This window comes from Aotus nancymaae, unplaced genomic scaffold (assembly GCF_030222135.1).
Source record: "Aotus nancymaae isolate 86718 unplaced genomic scaffold, 86718_ANA_hifiasm-v0.15.2.pri h1tg000012l, whole genome shotgun sequence".
Taxonomy (NCBI): domain Eukaryota; kingdom Metazoa; phylum Chordata; class Mammalia; order Primates; family Aotidae; genus Aotus; species Aotus nancymaae.
Window position 1 is genome coordinate 1,161,294 of NW_026988423.1, and position 17,852 is coordinate 1,179,145.

The 17,852-nt window shown below is 39.3% G+C and overlaps 1 protein-coding gene across 1 annotated transcript in view; it reads right to left on the reverse strand.

Moving 5' to 3' along the window:
- Positions 1-1,257: 1,257 nt before the first annotated feature.
- MAML2 (mastermind like transcriptional coactivator 2) overlaps positions 1,258-17,852 on the reverse strand; it is a 370,306-nt gene continuing 353,711 nt past the window's right edge. The window contains exons 3-5 of the mRNA XM_012454819.2: positions 16,287-16,490; positions 10,789-10,900; positions 1,258-5,000 (exon numbers count right to left, since the gene is read on the reverse strand). Coding sequence (XP_012310242.1) covers positions 3,985-5,000; positions 10,789-10,900; positions 16,287-16,490 — 1,332 coding nt within the window. The 3' untranslated portion in view covers positions 1,258-3,984. The remainder of the gene's footprint in view (positions 5,001-10,788; positions 10,901-16,286; positions 16,491-17,852) is intronic.

A 17,852-nucleotide genomic window follows, 5' to 3' on the forward strand; every position in this document is an offset into this window, starting at 1 on the left:
AAAAACTAACACAGGGTTTAGAGTTGAAGGGAATATAGTGATATTTCCGCCCCAAACCCTCTTTTTGTGGGTGAGAAAACAGTCACAGAAATGTAAAAGAGGAATTGTGGATAAAATGATTGACACTTGGAACAGCCTTTGGCAACCACAGAATGGGAAGGAGCTGACTTGTCCTGTCCTTTGTACCTACTTTTCCACTCTCAGGTCTACTTCTGTGGCTACATAATGGGGTTCATAGATTATATTAGAATTACACATTTTTCTCTTTTTTTTTTTTCTGAGACGGAGTCTCGCTCTGTTGCCCAGGCCGGAGTGCAGTGGCACAATCTAGGCTCACTGCAGCCTCTGCCTCCTGGGTTCAAGCCATTCTCCTGCCTCAGCCTCCTGAGTAGCTGAGAGATTACAGGTGTGTGCCACCATGCCTGGCTAATTTTTGTATTTTTAGTAGACATAGGGTTTCACCATGTTGGTCAGGCTGGTCTCAAACTCCTGACCTTATGATCTGCCTGCCTCAGCCTTCCAAAGTGCTGGGATTACAGGCATGAGCCATCATGCCTGGCCCACATTTTTCTCTTAATCTGTATGTATATTATTTATTTTTATTGATGTTGACTTTGTTTATTTCCTATCCAACTTTCCAGGCTCATTGGAACAGGGACTATATAAAAATGTCCATTTCATTATTGCTTCATTAATAATGCTAATAAAAAAGATGTCACATACTTTTTTAGTAGAGGGGTAAGGGACAATGGGAGCTCACCAACATATTTAGACAGCAGTGAGGGAGAATTTGGAATGGTTGTTCTTGCCTCCTCTAAATGCCCATCTTACTCTCAACCTCCTTGACTCTCAAGAAGGGCTATGTAAATATGTCCAGTCGGGCTGTGTTTACCTAGCCTGTGTTCACTAGCCTGATCTGACCAAATGCCACACAGCGGGGCAGGCAAATGCCCACAGTGCCTGAGAATTAGGCTGCATTTCCCCGGTATTTAGTAGATGCTATGCATATAGAATTTTAATACAAACTTTTTAAGTGAACTAAAGAACACTGAGACAAGTCAACATTTCATTTGCTTAGAAACTTCCTAGAAACTAAATTTGCCTTTAAGTACCCATTATTATGAATAGTTCTCAGAATTTTATATAATGAAGCAACAATATTGTTAATAACTGAAAGTATGATTTCATACAGGATAACTACTTCCGCATTTTTTAAAACAGTTTTTTACACATGAAATTATACACAATACAACAGACTTGTTTTATAAGTTGAAATCTTTACCATTATGGTATGGTTACAGTAATGCAGGTAATAATAGTTCATTCACTTACAGAGGAGTTATTTATTTTCATAGGGCTTAACACAAAGCCAAAACTGAATTATTTGTTTAAATTGCTTTCTAAGCTTTGACTTAAAATAGAAAAGAAAAATGACTTCTAATTCCTCTCTATGTCATGATGATAAACAATGCCAACAATTAAGTGGTCTGGTATTTCTATAAAGGGCAGATTGTATTCCAATAGCTCTTAAGTTGTAAATCCTAAGGTTTCAGCTAAATATGCCTATCAAATTGTCATTATCTCTGCTTTCAGGAAAATTATGTCATCTTTGGTAATAGGCTGCCAACAAACAGAAACTACAAAGTACACCATGTTTTCCCAAAGAATCCTGTATTTTAATGAATAGCTGAATAAATAGACATTAATTATGAAATTCACATTAAGATAGAAGCAAATCCAAACATTGATTGCTTCATCTCTTAAATTTGATAACTATTACAAAACATACTTTCTATGTTAGGGTGAAAATAAGCCAACTCACAAGAGTGTAACTGGTTAGTGCTGGCAGATATACACAGTAACACGGAGAAGCCATACAATCAGAGTGTTCATATATACATCATTTTATCTCTTTTTGTATGGAGAAACGCTGTCTTATAAAATGGGAAAACACAGTAGACTACATGCAACAAGGACCAATACAATGTGCACAGCAGAATAATAAAAAAGACACGAGGACTATGGGTTTAAAAAAGAATTTGGGAGCAGGACAAAAAACGAGGGTTGAAACCTGGAATGCTTTCTTACTGAGGTTTCAGAATATAAATTTGTCTAACAAGCCTCTTGATAGTTTTCAAAAGTTCCCACTCAACCACCTATGGTTTAAGTGTAGAGCTAAAAATAAACCATCATATTATACAAAACTTTGTATATTAGCATACAAAAGGTAGCAATTTACTTTTTGTATAAAATATAACCTTTCGATAGTATATTTATTTCACATATGTATAAATATAACCCAAAGAATAAGTTTTAAGTATTTCTACCAAAATATTCTTTACAAAAGTTTACAAAACAAGTAATTTATTTGTATTTACAACCTAGCACAGGTAAAATTCTGGGCCAGTGATGTTGGTATTGTGTAACAGATGGAGAGTGCTTCTAGACATTAAGATTAGGAGAGAGATTTGCAGAATTTTTAAAGTGTGTTCTTTTTGTTTTGAAAAGACATTGAAAGACTTGGTTATTAAATAACTTCAGCTAAATTACATTTGATATTTGAATATGTGAGTGTATAACTGAAAGGGCTGAAGATAACCTTTGCTCCTCTGTACTCAGGAAAATGATAGTGATATTTTGCATTCATTCCAAATCAAAACACGTCTTCCCCATTTTACAGCTGATCTGTATGTGGGCACTGAGGTTAACTGACTCAGCAGAAACTCTCAGATATAGTGCTCAGCCCTGAGGGACAGAACCTGGATGTGAAGAGCCCACCCAGCATGTGGCAGTGATTCGTCACACCAGGGACAGAAGAATGAACAGACCACATTCCATCTCACTGCCCACCCAAATCTAAATAATTCGTCCCATGAAGGACAAATTGTTTTCCCTCTTGATTATGCTTTCCTTCAAATCCCGTGAAATATGTTTGTACACACAGGTACTTGCCACCCCTGGTTCTTATCTCCAACCAAAACATGATACTTTCTAATTTCGGTTTTAGTCTCCAAGTGTCCTTTTCTTATAAACGAGCCTCAGTCATCAAAGTGAGTAGGGAGGATGAGGCTTAGTTTCACTCATCTTGGGAACAAACCAGCAGGCATCGATCATAATAAGCAAGCTCCCAGGTTATTTGTAGCCAAATAAAGCTCCTTTATAGCAATGTTCAGTGGGTGTTTTTAAAAAGTAAAATCCGACGCAGATAGGTGTGCACCGATATTTCAGTATGATTAGGATAAGTCTTTGTTATATTTCAAATTTCACTGGAATGGATTCAGAAATTGGTTGTGGAAGCCAAAATCAAATTGCAGAGCTCTATATTTTTGTTTAATCACTAGACACAGCACCCCACCGAAGTATAGGATTGTGGGAAAATTGTAAAAGTAAGGAGTGAATCTGGGGAAGAAATTCTGCAATCCACTGGTTGTTTTCTAGGTTCTCTGACTCTTTCTTAATTAGCACATTGTTTGGTTATGCCAAACAAATCAATAACATGTCAATCTATCCTGCAAGCTTCAGGAAAATTAAATGAAAAGACAGTGGAAAGGTTAAACCATATCTATCTATTAGCGCAAATTAAGGAGTTTGTTGCTTGGAACTAGCACCTCCTCATGACATGGGTTTAAATAAACTACAAGTTCTATTACCTTTTTTTTTTTTTTCAGGGAAAAAGAAACTTGGGAAGGCTGTTTTACACAATTAATTACTCATCAACATCACAGTTCTGTTTGGATAAATCGGATACTGTGTCCTGGAGTTTAGACAGGGAAAAGCGATCCCAATGTCCTACTTTCAGGTGTAAGACTGAAAACAAGAATTTGGACCAAACTTTTCATCACTGCAGTTACTTTCTGCTCTTCGTTTTTAAGCATGTTATCTTCATGTAGTCTACCTGAACATCAGCAGTTTGGCCTCTACAAAGTTTCAGTAAAATACTGCCTTTCAGTGCCTGGAGGTTGTAAATTGTTTCCCCTTTCTTCTTCAGGAATTGTTCCCCAAGATTTCATCAAGATTGATGTCTTTCATCCAGTCATCATTACCAGGCTCTGTCTTCAATAAAGAATCAATGAAATCAGCATCACTGTTTAGGGCAGGGCCCATGTTATCAGTTTGTTGGCCGAGGAAGTCAAAAGCTAAGTCACTGCCGTGGTCAGTTCCTTGAAAAGCCCTGGAACTTTGGTTGGATGAAGGAAAACTGCTGGGTGTCAAGGATGACGGCTGATTGATGACTGTCCTCGACTGATTCAATCCTGTTCCTGACTGATTCAAATTAGGCAAAATCTGTGCGCTTAGCTGATTGGGCCTGAGATTCAGACCCCTGAGTGGACCCATGGTCTGTCCATTTAGTGTTTGGCTCATTTGGTTCATGGGTCTCATTTGCACTGCTGGTGTTAACTGGTTAGGAGGAGCCACTGCCCTCTGGGAAAATTGCTGGCTACCGACTGCCTGTTGCAGTGACTGATTCGGGGTGTAGGCTGCAGCTGCACCTGCCGGGAAGCGGACTCCTGCAGGTGTCAGGGCTTCCTGCTGTTTCGTCGTTGCTTCTTGAGAGGCCCAGTTTGGTGCAGTTGTATTGGATGTGATCATTACATTTGACTTTCTCTGTGGTGGCATGCTTGCCATACTATGGGTTAAATTTGGTCTCAATTGTTGTGAATTGCCAACAGATCCAGCTCCAAAAGTGGTTACATTGTTATTGTTACTTGGCCCTAAGGTTGGTGGACGTGGCATCATAGGGTTGTTCTGATTTCCTATCAATTGCTTTGGGTTTCTCTGTTGGGTCAACTGATTCATTCCTGAAGTGACGCTGTATGTGCTAGGTTGGTTACAAGGCAGATTTCCATACATCCCCATGTTCTGAACTGCTGTAGATAATGATGGCATTCTCGTCCCATGAGAAGTAGACAGGAGGCTGGAATTGGGAGTTAAAATGGTGTGTGTTGAAACTGGGTTTGCCAAAGCCTGGTTAGAGTTTAAGCTTATTGTGGATGAGCCACCTGAGAAAGAGAAGAGAATTGTATTAGTTTGTAACTGTATGTTATCTCCTCTGTAATTGCACTTTGCAATAACTCATCAATCTGAAACCGCTTTCAGGTATAAGACAATTCAGGCGAAATAATCATCAGATAAATTTTGTAAAAGGAGCAAGACAGTTTTTGGGAGGAGGGAACACCTGAAGTCACTCTTTGGTTCAAAAGTTTACACATTACAAAAAGCAGACTAAAATAGTTCTATTTTTTCGGTTTTATTTTATTCCTCTTCTGAAGTCATTGAAGGGAGGTAATAGTCAATCTTCCGTTTGGAATTAGCTTTACTATGTTCCAAGTCCAGAGACTACAATCTTGATTAGCCAGCTCTCATGAAATCCACGTTACTGTTTACCCCAGGTCCAAATAAGAAAGTGTAGATGAATGCTATACATGGCTCCTAGATTAATATTCCCAAACTATGGCCTTGAAAATCATGTCTCATTCTTTATCTCAATCATTCCCATTCAAGGAGCTGCCCCAGTCACTTCCCAGTGTTCAAAGGGTAAATCTCCAGCTCTTTAAACATTTGGAATTCAGTGCCCTAGACATTATCTTCATAAAGAAAGTCTTCCATTCCAGGAGGTGTACTTACTATTGAGTTGTTACTCGAGGCACTGTGAGCCACCTTTGCTCATTTCCCTCCCTCACTGAGCCCCATCTTTTTCCTCAAGGATCAGGCTAAGGCTGAAGCTCCTCCATTAAGCTTTCCTTTATCTTCCAGCCTCCTCTCTCCGGCGTATTTGCCCTTTGAATCTTTCATTTAGCACTTAGTATTGGGCAATCCATGGAGCCTCAACGTGCCTGCCAGTTAAACTGATGCCTGTCAGTAACTGAGAGGATATTGATAGAGACAGGAAGCAGACAAGGGTCTCACCCCTGCCCCCGCAAAACCCCGCCTTCAAACCTAAAACAGCCTGAAAGCTGAAAAACTGGACTGCTCGTCCCAGATGAAGCCCTTTTCCGACTGATTTTTTTCTGAATAATGCCCACCTGTGCAATGGGAGGACGGGATGGAGCTTGGTGCCATTTGCAGCAGGGAGGAGCCTGGCCTCTCCTGTTCCTGTGTGGTGACCTGGGAATTCAATCTGTGAGGTGGGACACCTGCTAGCAGGACTCTCTCTCGCTTTGCTGAGAGTTATTTTTCCTTTTCGCCTGATAAATTCCACTTTTCTTCACCCTTCTATGTGTCCACGAGCCTAATCTTTCCTGGGCATGTCATGAGAGCCTGGTTTTAGCTGACCTAAGGAGAAAGTTCTGCAACAATATGGGACAATGTCTAAGCCACAGACTGTGGAATAAGGGCTTCACACGACAGACAGTGATGAATCAACACATTGAAATCTTCTTGACTTCTGGAGGTTAAAGTCATCATGAGGAAACATTTTTGGAGGCAGATATGATCAGAGAGGCCCAGAGTCAGAGATTCTGAGACATACAGAGCTAAACACACCTAAGAATATCACGATGTCAGTGGATGGGCAGAGCATGTCTGCAACTGTAAACTTAGGCTATCCCCTGCTGCTCAAGGATACCTAGGTTGTATACATCCTGAAAGACTGCGGGCATAATGAACACACTAACCTTGCTATTTATTTATAAATATGCCCCCAACTAGGCTACATACCCCTTGAAGGCGGGAGCAGTCTCTTGCATCTCCTTCTATCTGTGTAGTGTATTGTGTAGGGGGCAGTGTTTGATGAGGAGAGATAAGAGCCAGGTAGGAGACACTTGAACAGTAACTGAGACCACACACAACGCCAATAAGATTAAGCAACATCATCTTTGTATCTGAAGGTTTCATATCAAGGGAATTTATATTATGAAAATGCTGTGGGAGAAAATGTAGATGTTTTAATAACTATCACCTGTAGTCACCCTGTATTTTAATAATATGCCCTAAGAAGGTTTATAAGGCAAACAATATTTTTAAACAACCAGAATAGAATTTCCACAAAGATCACAAAATAATAATAGTTAATATTTAAAACCTCCTAACAGGTGATGGAAACTGTCCCAGGCTTTTCATACTCCATTTTTAATATCGAAATCTGGGAAAGGTAAGCATTATTGTACCAAGATTAAAATTTAAAAATGAATTTAAAAAGTTTGTATTGTGTTTTGTTGCTTATTTCATTATCAGAAGACATGGGAAGTGCGATGCTCTAGAACAGTGATTCTGACCCACTGGAGCGTCAGCTGTTGGATGCGAAGGATTTCTCCATTAGAGAAACGCCAATATTGACTATGGAAGAGACTGCTAGGGGCCCACCCTAATATCCAATCCCTATGTGTCCCTTAGAAACAGAGCTTTGGTTTTAGAAACAGAGCAACATGCTCAGCTGAAAAACCATATTTCTCCAACTCCCTTGTCGATAGGGTGGGTTGGGGGGGTGTCCAGATGAATCCGTTCTGGCTAAGGGAATCAGATTTCTTTTCTTTCCTCTTCCTACCTGGAATACACATATGAGACTAGTGATGTGGTGGCTACCGGGCAGCCCTTAGGATAGAAGCCACATGCTAAAGAAAGATAAAAGAAGCTTCAATTCCGGGTAACACTGTAGCACCACCAAGCCAGCCCTAGACTACCATCCCTGGGATCCTTTTATATGAGTATCCGCCTTGAATTTTGTATAGTATTTCAAAGGGCTCCCAGCTTTCCCAAAGCTCACTCAGGCCATGGCATAAAAAACCATGTTTCAAGTACAGTATGCACTACATAACAATGTTTGGTCAATAAAGAACTGCATGTGTAACAGTGGTCCCATAAGATTATAATGGACCTGAAAAATGTCTCTGGCTGTATTTTAGAAGACACTCGAAAATAATTATGAAATGCATTCACTCACCACTCACTGACACTCATGCAGCTTTCAGTCTAGCAAGCTCCACTCATGGAGTGCCCTATACAGATGTACCATTTTTTATCCTTTTAAATCATATAAAAAAGTCATAGTAAATGCTTTTTACTATGCTGTCGATTATTTTAGAGTATACTCCTTCTCCTTATACAAAAAGTTAACTGTAAAACAGCCTCAGGCACGTCTTTCAGGAGATATTTCAGAAGAAGGCATTGTTATCATAGGAGGTGACAATTTCCACGTGTTGTTATTCCTGAACACTTTCCAATGGGTCAAGATGCACAGGTGGATGCCAGTGACACTGATGATTCTGACCTTGTGCAGGCAGGCCTAGGCTAATGTGTGTAGGTGTGTGTTTGTGTCTTAGTTTAAAAAAAGCTTAAAAATTAAAAACAAAATCATAAAATTTTTAAGTGTAATAAGCCAGGCACAGAACCACATGTTCTCATTCATATGTGTAAGCTAAACAAGTTGATCTCATAGAAGTAGAGAGTACAATTGTGGTTTCTAGAGGTGGGGAGGATGTGGGGGTAAAAAGCTAGAGAGAAGTTGGTTAATGGATACAAAATTACAGCTAAAGAGGAGGAATAAGTCCTGGTGTTCCATAGCATTGTCGGACAACTATAATCAAGGATAATTTATACTGTTTTCAAATAGTGAGAAGAGGAATTTGAATGTTCCCAACACAAAGAAATGATAATGTTTGATGTGATGGTTACGCTAACTACCCTGATCTGATCATTACACACTGGTCCATGCATCAAAACATCCTACTGTACCCCAAACATATGAACAATTATGTGTCAATTAAAAATAATTTAAAAATTATAAGAAAATAGAAAAAAGTTTCTAGAATAAGGATATGAAGAAAAAAAATTTTTGTACAGCTGTACAATGTGATTGTTTTAAGCTGTGCCATCACAAAAGTCCAAAGTTTAAAAAATTTAAAAGTTGTAAAGCAAAGCAAAAAAAAATTGACATACAAATTAACTATTGAAGAAAGAAATTTAAAAAAATAAGCGTTTACAAGGTCCACAGTAGTGTACAGCGATGTCCTAGACCTTTGCATTCATGAGCCACCCACTCACTGACACTCAATGAAAGCTCCACTCATGGTGAGGGCCCTATGCAAATGTACCATTTAAAAAAATTTTTTTTTTTTTTTGAGACGGAGTTTCGCTCTTGTTACCCAGGCTGGAGTGCAATGGAGCGATCTCGGGCTCACCGCAACCTCCGCCTCCTGGGTTCAGGCAATTCTCCTGCCTCAGCCTCCTGAGTAGCTGGGATTACAGGTATGCGCCACCATGCCCAGCTAATTTTTTGTATTTTTAGTAGAGACGGGGTTTCACCATGTTGACCAGGATGGTCTCGATCTCTTGACCTCGTGATCCACCTGCCTCGGCCTCCCAAAGTGCTGGGATTACAGGCTTGAGCCACCGCGCCTGGCCTTTAAAAATCTTTTTAATCATATTTTACCATACCTTTCCTATGTTTAGATACACACATACCTACCATTGTGTTATAACTGCCTACGGTAGTCATCACAGTAACACGCAGTACAGGTTTGCAGCCTAGGAGCAATCGGCTATACTAGACAGCCTAGGTATGCAGTGGGCTAGACCACCCAGGCTTGTGTAAGTACTCTGTACGATGTTTGCACAACAATACGCAATTCTCAGAACACACCCCCATCATTAAGCAACATATGACTGAAAACCACATCTTTGCTTCCAACCTCTCTGAGGACAATCAACTGGAGAACCCTGTTTTTGCCCTGAGGCAAAGTTATCTTAGAGAGTGGAATACATACATCCCATTACTAATTTTATTAGTTGTTTTTAGAGACAATGTCTCCATATGTTGCCCAGGATGGCCTTGAACTCCTGGGCTCGAGCAATCCTCCCACGTCAGCTTCCAGAGTAGGTGGGACTACAGGCACGTGCTGCTGAGCCCAGCTCTATTCTCGACTTTAGTTGAAAGACGCAACCTGTTGTATGTATTTGAGGGAGTTTAAATGAGTTAGGAAAACATATTTAAAAGTACACTTAACAGTACCACAAAATATTAATAAAATAGGGGTGTTCACAGTCTTTCTTTGTTTAGAGAATCTTCTTTATGGCTTCCTGCACAGATGAAGGTAACAGGTAAGACACAGAGAACTTAGGAAACCCAGGAGGATAAGCTTAACTTACGTCGGAAAATGTAGAGTTTTGGGCAGAAGTGAATTGAACAGATGCTGAATAGGAGAAGGCAGAGCAATATAGGCTCGGTTTGGGAAAGGTTCTTTTGGAGTTTAATGAGTGGGAGGAGAGCAAATTTGGGGGACTTTGGGGGACTTTTGTACTTACCATTTAGTTTTTACTGAGAGAGCTATTAAGAAGATTTGCTTTGTGATTTAAATGAGGTTCACCTTTGTTGTTTTTGAGAGACTTTGTGAAAACTTAGTTTGCTTTTCAAGTATTCCTTGGTGGCAGGACCATTTGTCTTTGAAGGGGAAACCTTGGAGATGGGCTTAACGGTGGATAAAAAAGCCTGGGATTTGTGAAAGCGACACAAGTGCCCATCTACGAGGGAGAAGTGTCAGCTTACCTTCTACTACCTGGGTTAAGATATATCTTTGGGAGGAGAATGATTGAACCTAACAGAAAAATATTTAGCTCTTTTGAATTCTCGGAGGTAATCCAGAGAGTGGTGAAATACGTGAGGCTAAGCAAGAACTGACGAAAGGACTAAAACGTATTTAAGAGTAGTCTTGGTATGAAAGCCAAATGGGAGTTAGAGGTTCTAAGAAAAATATTATAATCAAATGTGAGTTAAACGGAAAAGGAATTATTGAAAATTGAAGTTGTTTTTTCCTTTCACAGCTATAATTTTTACTACTTTTTAAGAACACTTACCAGAATACTGAGCGGTTGGTTGCATATTGCCCACATTTCTTCTTTGGTCTTTATAATCTGGAGGTGGCCTTGACAAATGTCGGTTTATCTGATCTTGTGGAGCCATTTTCTCCTTGAGAAATGATATGAGAACAAATGAAAACATATTAAATTGTATCATTCCCTTTTCACTTGTGAAAATGCATGTAAAATTTTGTAATATTTCAGAAAAGAACAATTTTGCAATCATGGGTTACAAATCATGACCTTATTTCATAGTCTTAATTCAGAGACAAATCTTTTCAATTTCAATGAACTTCCTATATGGAAGTATCATTTCTACTTCTCCATGACACTCAACATGTGTTTTGGTTTTAGTAACTACTCTTATTTTCTTTATTTTGCAATTAGATTTCAATGAGAACTAAATTTCTGTGATTTTCAAGATTCTAATTTCTAATTTTTTGTTGTAGCACACCTGATATACTTTGGTAGGTACCTACATATAGTTCTGGTCCCACAGAGTGGGGAAAGCGTAGGAGTAGGGTTTTCAGATAAAATACAGAACACCTGGGCATTCTGTATTCTTATTTGTTAAATCTAATAACCCTAAGTAGGAGGAGATATCAGGAGATGACCAACAGATAATGATATAGGCACTATATCAATGTTATCTCTTTTTTTTACCTCCTCATAAACAATTCTTAAAAGTAGGTATGATTATTTCCACCTAAAAAATAAGGAAATGGAAGGCTTGTTAGGCTAAGTAACCTGCTCAGGATCACACAGTGGTAGAACCAAGAGCAAATCCTCAGTCCAAAACTCAGCTCTTCCCTGATGCACAGTATAAGGGCCCCTGGCTACTCTGTTTCTCAGCTCCCCATTCTAAAAGCACAGTTCCCTAGCCTCCCTCATTTCTTCCTTCCGGAATCAGCCTTTCGATCTTTAGAATAGGCGAGTTTGGAAGCTAAAGAAAAAAATAGAGACATTCTTTTAATATGTGAATATCCTCAGCAGGAGACCACCAGGAACACAGCTGTTGGGTTTATGACTTGTTGCAGCAAGGAAGAACACACAACACGAGGGGTCACAGGTATCTCAGCACGAGAATGTTGGAAAGACTGTCCTACGATTTGGACTTTGAGTGACTTAGGGAGGGTCTAAGGAAATGGGGCTTTGTTCCAGATTGGAAGATGTCAGAAAGTAAAGTCAATTCTAACTGAATACAGAAGTAGCTATCATTCATTTAACAAGATTTGGGGTGTCTGGCATTTTGGAGGTTGCACAGAGACCTCGTTTGTGTCTGTTTTTAGACAAAATTATGAAGTCTTATTTTACCTCATTTTATCATGGTTTCAGAGTAACCCTGTCTGAGGTTGACAATCTGTAGGATTGTTTATACCCAGCACAGAACAAAATGGCTTGGCTGTGAGCGTCATATCAGCTTTGGGAATTAGGGGCTGCTTTTTTTCTTCTTTGGTATGGATCAGGGAGTTTTTAGAATTACGTCACTGCAATTTTGTATGCACATCAAAGCAACCTCAATTTTCAAGATAAAAATAATCAGCATAGGTAGATAGAGAACACTGGAATTATAGAAAGGTCAACAAATAAAAAACTTTGTAATAGATACATGGGTAAATTAGCTGGATAAATGTGCATTGCCTAACTTAGAACTGACTTAAACCATGTGTTTCTCAGTTTCTCATCAAATTCCAGACCTTCTTAGTAGAATAAGTCTACTATAAAGGAGGGAAAAAGCCTTCAAACAACAACAAACCAAATTTAAATTCTTGTTGCTAAGAAAAAAGCTTGAAAGACACAGTTTTTTTGCACATAAGTAATTCATATAAAACACAATTTTGATGAGCTAAGTGTAAATGAATCAGAAACATATGGATTACATTTATTTTAAACATAGGTTTATAAATTAAGGAAAAAAGTGGTTGGTGAAATGCTTTTTGGTTTTGCTCAACCCCTAAATGTTTAAGAAACAGCTTGAGATGTTCCATGAACCCAAATGTGTTGATGTTCAACCAGCCCTGTTGTAAACTGTCGTATAGGATGACAGTTTTGATTTTTATACCAAGCATGGGACTTTCTGAAATTGCCTTTTTCCAAAAGCATCTGTCATTCTTTCTCATGTAATTAGGTGTTTCTACTGTTTATACTGAAGAAGACAGGGTGTGTGTGTGTGTGTGTGTGAGTGTGTGTTTGAGTGTGTGTGGGTGAGAAAGAGAGAGAGAGAGAGAGAAAGAAAGAGAGAGAAAGATAGAGAGAAGGTCCTTAACCTCCCATCATAGACTATATTGCAAAATAATTATTGACTTTTTTTTTTTTAGATGGAGTTTTGCTTTGTCACCCAGACTGGAGTCCAATGGCATGATCTCGACTCACAGCAACCTCCACCTCCTGAGTTCAAGTGATTCTCCCACCTCGGCCTCTCGAGTAGCTGGGATTACAGGTGCCTGCCATCATGCCCAGCTAATTTTTGTATTTTTTCAGTAGAGACGGGATTTCACCATGTTGGTCAGGCTTGTCTACACCAGAGGGCTAAATTGTTGTTCAAAGGGTTTTCATACATATATATACACACACATATATATGTGTGTGTGTGTGTGTGTGTGTGTATATATGTATATCTCCAGAAATTTAGGTTTCTTAAACTACTTGTTCACAAATGAATTAGAGTAATAACCTTGCATATGGACATAACCTCCATGTTGTCCCTTTGTGTTGAAGAGCAGCAAAGACGAGACAGCAATACTGAATAGAGATGGCTACATTTGCAAAAGAATGACATTCTCATTCTGTGCAAGTGTAAACATATAGGCCATTCCAGAGATTACTTTTCTGCAATATGAAATTTAATTTATGAACTAATATCTAATGATAACCCCATCTAATAACCCCATCTCTCGGACCTGAAAACCCATTATAGAAATCATTTGTTATCATACGTATCTGTTCTGTTTCAGTTTCTCCATCTGTAAAAATGTGAGATGTGGATAATTATAGGACTTCCCTCATATTCCTATTAATTCTGTGAAAATCCAGCTTGGTGCCTGGAACACAGTAGGTGCACGAGGCGTGTTGGTAATTATGATGTCTGTTGTAAGAAGTACTATTCATGTCCCTTCTTTGTGCCTCATTGGTAGGAGAATAAAAGAGAATAAGGATAACAAACTTTCATGAGAAAAAGTCTCAATTTAGGTGCCTATGTGGCCTTGCCAACTGACTGCAAAGGACCACAAAGCATATGCTAATGTGCAGTGGTATCAAAGACCACTTCTTCCTGGATATGCTAAAAAGCACAGACACCCTCAATGGTGTCCAAACAAAGAGAAATGTGGATGGTTTTTAAAAATCACAAAAACAGCAGCCTCATTCATCTCACACAGTTTAATGCCACTGCCCTTTGCACCTGTCCTAGTGGTGACTCAGCTGGGGCCCAGTGGGAGTTAGGCCAGTGCCAGGCCAGAACCCGTATGGAATGTGTATGCTACCACTTCCTTGCCTTGTAACAAGAGCTGAAAATCAACCTGTGTGTGTTATAATTCATGAAACTAGTCGTATTGATGGTAGTGATGAAAGTGTACGCAGTAAGTCAACCTTAGATCATACATGTTTCTCTCTATTGCCCTTGTTTCTAAGTTCTTTAGTTTATACGGATAAAAAGTGGGAGGGGAAGGGAACGGGGGGAGGACTGGAGTTTTCAAAACTATGATTTCTAGAAGAAACCAGTTGTGTCACTTTGTGATCCAGTCTGTGACTCCCTTAAACTTTATGGCAGTACTCAAGGCCATCTGTAATCTTATTTCTCACTATCCCTTAGTCCAGGTCAAATAAATTTATTTCTCATTATTTCTTTTCACATGTCCTGAATATGAAACTTATTCCACTTGTAATTCCGTAAGAAAATGTGATTGTTATACTGTGTTTACTTTTAATCAGGGATTAAATATTTCATAACGCAATCTCAAACTAACCCACAAATTCACACCCAGCCTGCACCTTTTGGTGGCTGGTCCACCCTCCTCCTGTAACAGTGGACCCCACCTACTCTGTCTCTCAGAATCCTACGGTCCTTCAAAATCAATGTCAAATTCTACCTCTTTGAGAGACTATCCTCAATCTTTTCAGGCTGGATTTAGTCTTTCTCTCTATTACATTTTCCCTTTCTATTTTTATACTTTTACTACAATGCAAATCTGAATCTAGTGCTTCCCCTTGTGTTAAATCCTTAAAATCTCTTCCATTGCTTTTCAATGTAAATTCTGGTCTTTGAAGCCCTACCCTCCCGGCTCTCACCTCTGGCATCTTTACCCTTCACTTCCCCATTCTTGTGCACACTCAATACCTTGGCAGACATAATACGCAGTATTCTTTATTATCCCTAGGTCTTTGAATATGCTGGTTCTTCTGGCTAAAATAACCCTCCTACTCTCCTCTCATCTTTTACTCCACTTTCAGATATTCAGTAGATAGAATGTTCTTTCTGAATCATTTCTAGTAGTTCCCAGAGTATAGCATTTAATCACATGCATTACAATTGGCCAATTTATCTGACACATCCTCAGTTGGCTCAAGGCTTCTTTAGGGTAAAGAGAGGATTTGCCTTGTTTATGGCTCTACCCTCATTGCGAATTAATACTTACTGATACTTATAACACGTGTCCTGCCCTGCATTTCTGACTCTCACTACAAAGCTCCTTGAATATAAGATTATTTGATTTTGTTTTTCTCTTTTCTGTGTACCTTACTTCTACTCACCTGGAGATGGTTATTTCTTATTTCATTTGGCCAAATAGTGTGAAGGGAGACAATGAAACTAGGGCTGAGCAGATAAGTACTGAAGCAGGGCTAATGCATGGGTAATGTGTGAGAAGCACAATCTTATCTTCCTTAAAAAGGCAAATATTAGGTTGGTGCAAAAGTGATTGCGGTTTTTGCCATTAACAGTAGTGGCAAAAAACCACAATCATTTTTGCACCAACCTAATAAATACAATGCAAATGGGAAATATATTTATATTTTCTTTTTAAAAAAATCCCCCTTTGTGAGTTGCTTTATCTTGGAAGCCAAATCTTTGTTTTGAGGCTCCATGTTGGCTTTTAAAACTGTTTTTAAAACTCCTTATCTCAAAAATCAGTTTGTATTTGAGTTGATTCCAGTTCAGTTTACTACTTCGGCCCCTTAAGCCTGGGGAACAACAGTGGTTTCTTTTGCCTGATTCAAATGCCCATGTTGGTTGTTCTAGACATTCCTGGGCTGGGCTGGGCAGGGCTGGTTAGCAGAGGTGCCATGCATTCCTAGTGTCTGGCAGCTGTTAAATCAAGTTCTGTGTTGTTTTTTTCCTTCTTCCTGCAGTACACTAAATATATGGAATTATCCTCTCTTACAGTCAGGACGCCTTTGTTGCTGTCATGTATCAGGTACAGTAAATATAGATCGAAAAGAATAAACTCTCTCTGTTAGGTCAACAGGTTGGTTCAGTAGAAATCAAGAGAAAATTTTACCACATCAGCCAGCATCTGCTGCTGGAGAAGAAGCTGCTGTTTCTGCTCCATGATCTGCCTCTGTAGAGCCTGCTTCTTTCCCATCAATTGCTGATTCAACAGTGATTGCTGGGAGTTCATGTAACCACTTCCAGTGTTTGGATTTGAGCAGGGGTTGGGACTTGGACTGGGGCCTGTGTTCTGGCCTACCACAGAGTGTTGATCCTAAAGAAGAGAAAGGGGGGAAGAAAAAGCTACTGTGAATTAAGAAAAGAAACAAGTAGCGCAAAGATTATACACTCAGATTCCAAACATTTTTCATCTTATTAAAGATCAAACATGGTTAATGGTTGAGAGATCAGAGAATTGGTTTTTAAATGTAGAAGAAATAACTGCATATCACAGCAACCAAAGCAGCTGGGTTAATGACATTAGGGCCCTGGAAAAGCTCCCACTGGACTCTGATGGTGGAACTTCCGCATTCCAGAAGGCGTTTATGGACCCTCAAAGAAAACTGCCATAAAGACATGTGGCAAACCTCTCAACTTGTCAGGAATAAACACCACAGTGTAACAAATCCTTCCTTTTCCCAAAGTTAGCACCTACCATTGCTGATCCTGCAATGGAAATCATATTTTAATTCATGTGTTTAAAGTTGAAACCATTTTGGACAAAGGCATTTTGCCTTGCCCAGCTTTCTGTAACAGAAAGGCAGGAAGGCCTGTGAGTTTCTGTTTTATAAATTCAAACTGGGAAAGGACTTCACTTCGCAGGGACTTGTTAATTTTGTTTTCCGGTCAACACTTCAGGTATCTTGGTACAAGAAACTCAGTAAAAGAAAACCTAACACACTGACAATGAGAAAATATTGATTAAAAACTCAATCGTATATCAAATAACATTGGGTCCTAGTGAATTGCCTTTTCAATGTGAGGTCTCTACCAATTTTTTGGCATTGACAAATCAGGACTCTTCAAGACGGTAAGCTAAACCCAGTCAAATATTCTCATGAACTCCCAATGATGTATTTAGGATTGAGCTCTACACTGGTACACTAGTGGGGTTACAAGAAGATTAGTAAATATGGTTATCACTCTAGGGAATTTATCACCCAAGTGAGGGAGAAATGCTCACACGTATAAATACAAGGAAATATAAAATCAAATTTTAGATTATACGATATAAACGGCAAGTCAAAAATCGCTATACTTTGATCAGAATGATCTGGGAATCAGCTTATAAGTCAGAGGCCCTGGCCTTGTCCCAGGGATTCTGAGGCTGTAGATAAGTACCTCCTTGGGTCATTCTTATACTCATGGGGACAGGGAATATGCTTTGGGAAACACGGATTATATGGGAACAAAAGAAATCCAACTCCTTCTTTTTTTCTTTATTTTTTTTTAAGAGACAGAGTCTCACTCTGTCACCCAAACTGCAGTGCAGTGTTACAATTATGGCTCACTGCAGGCTTCAAACTCCCAGACTCAAGCAAACCTTCTACCCTAGCCTCCCAAGTGGCTGGGACCACAGGTGTGTGCCACCTCACCTGGCTAATTTTTAAATTTTTTGTAGAGACGGGGTCTTACT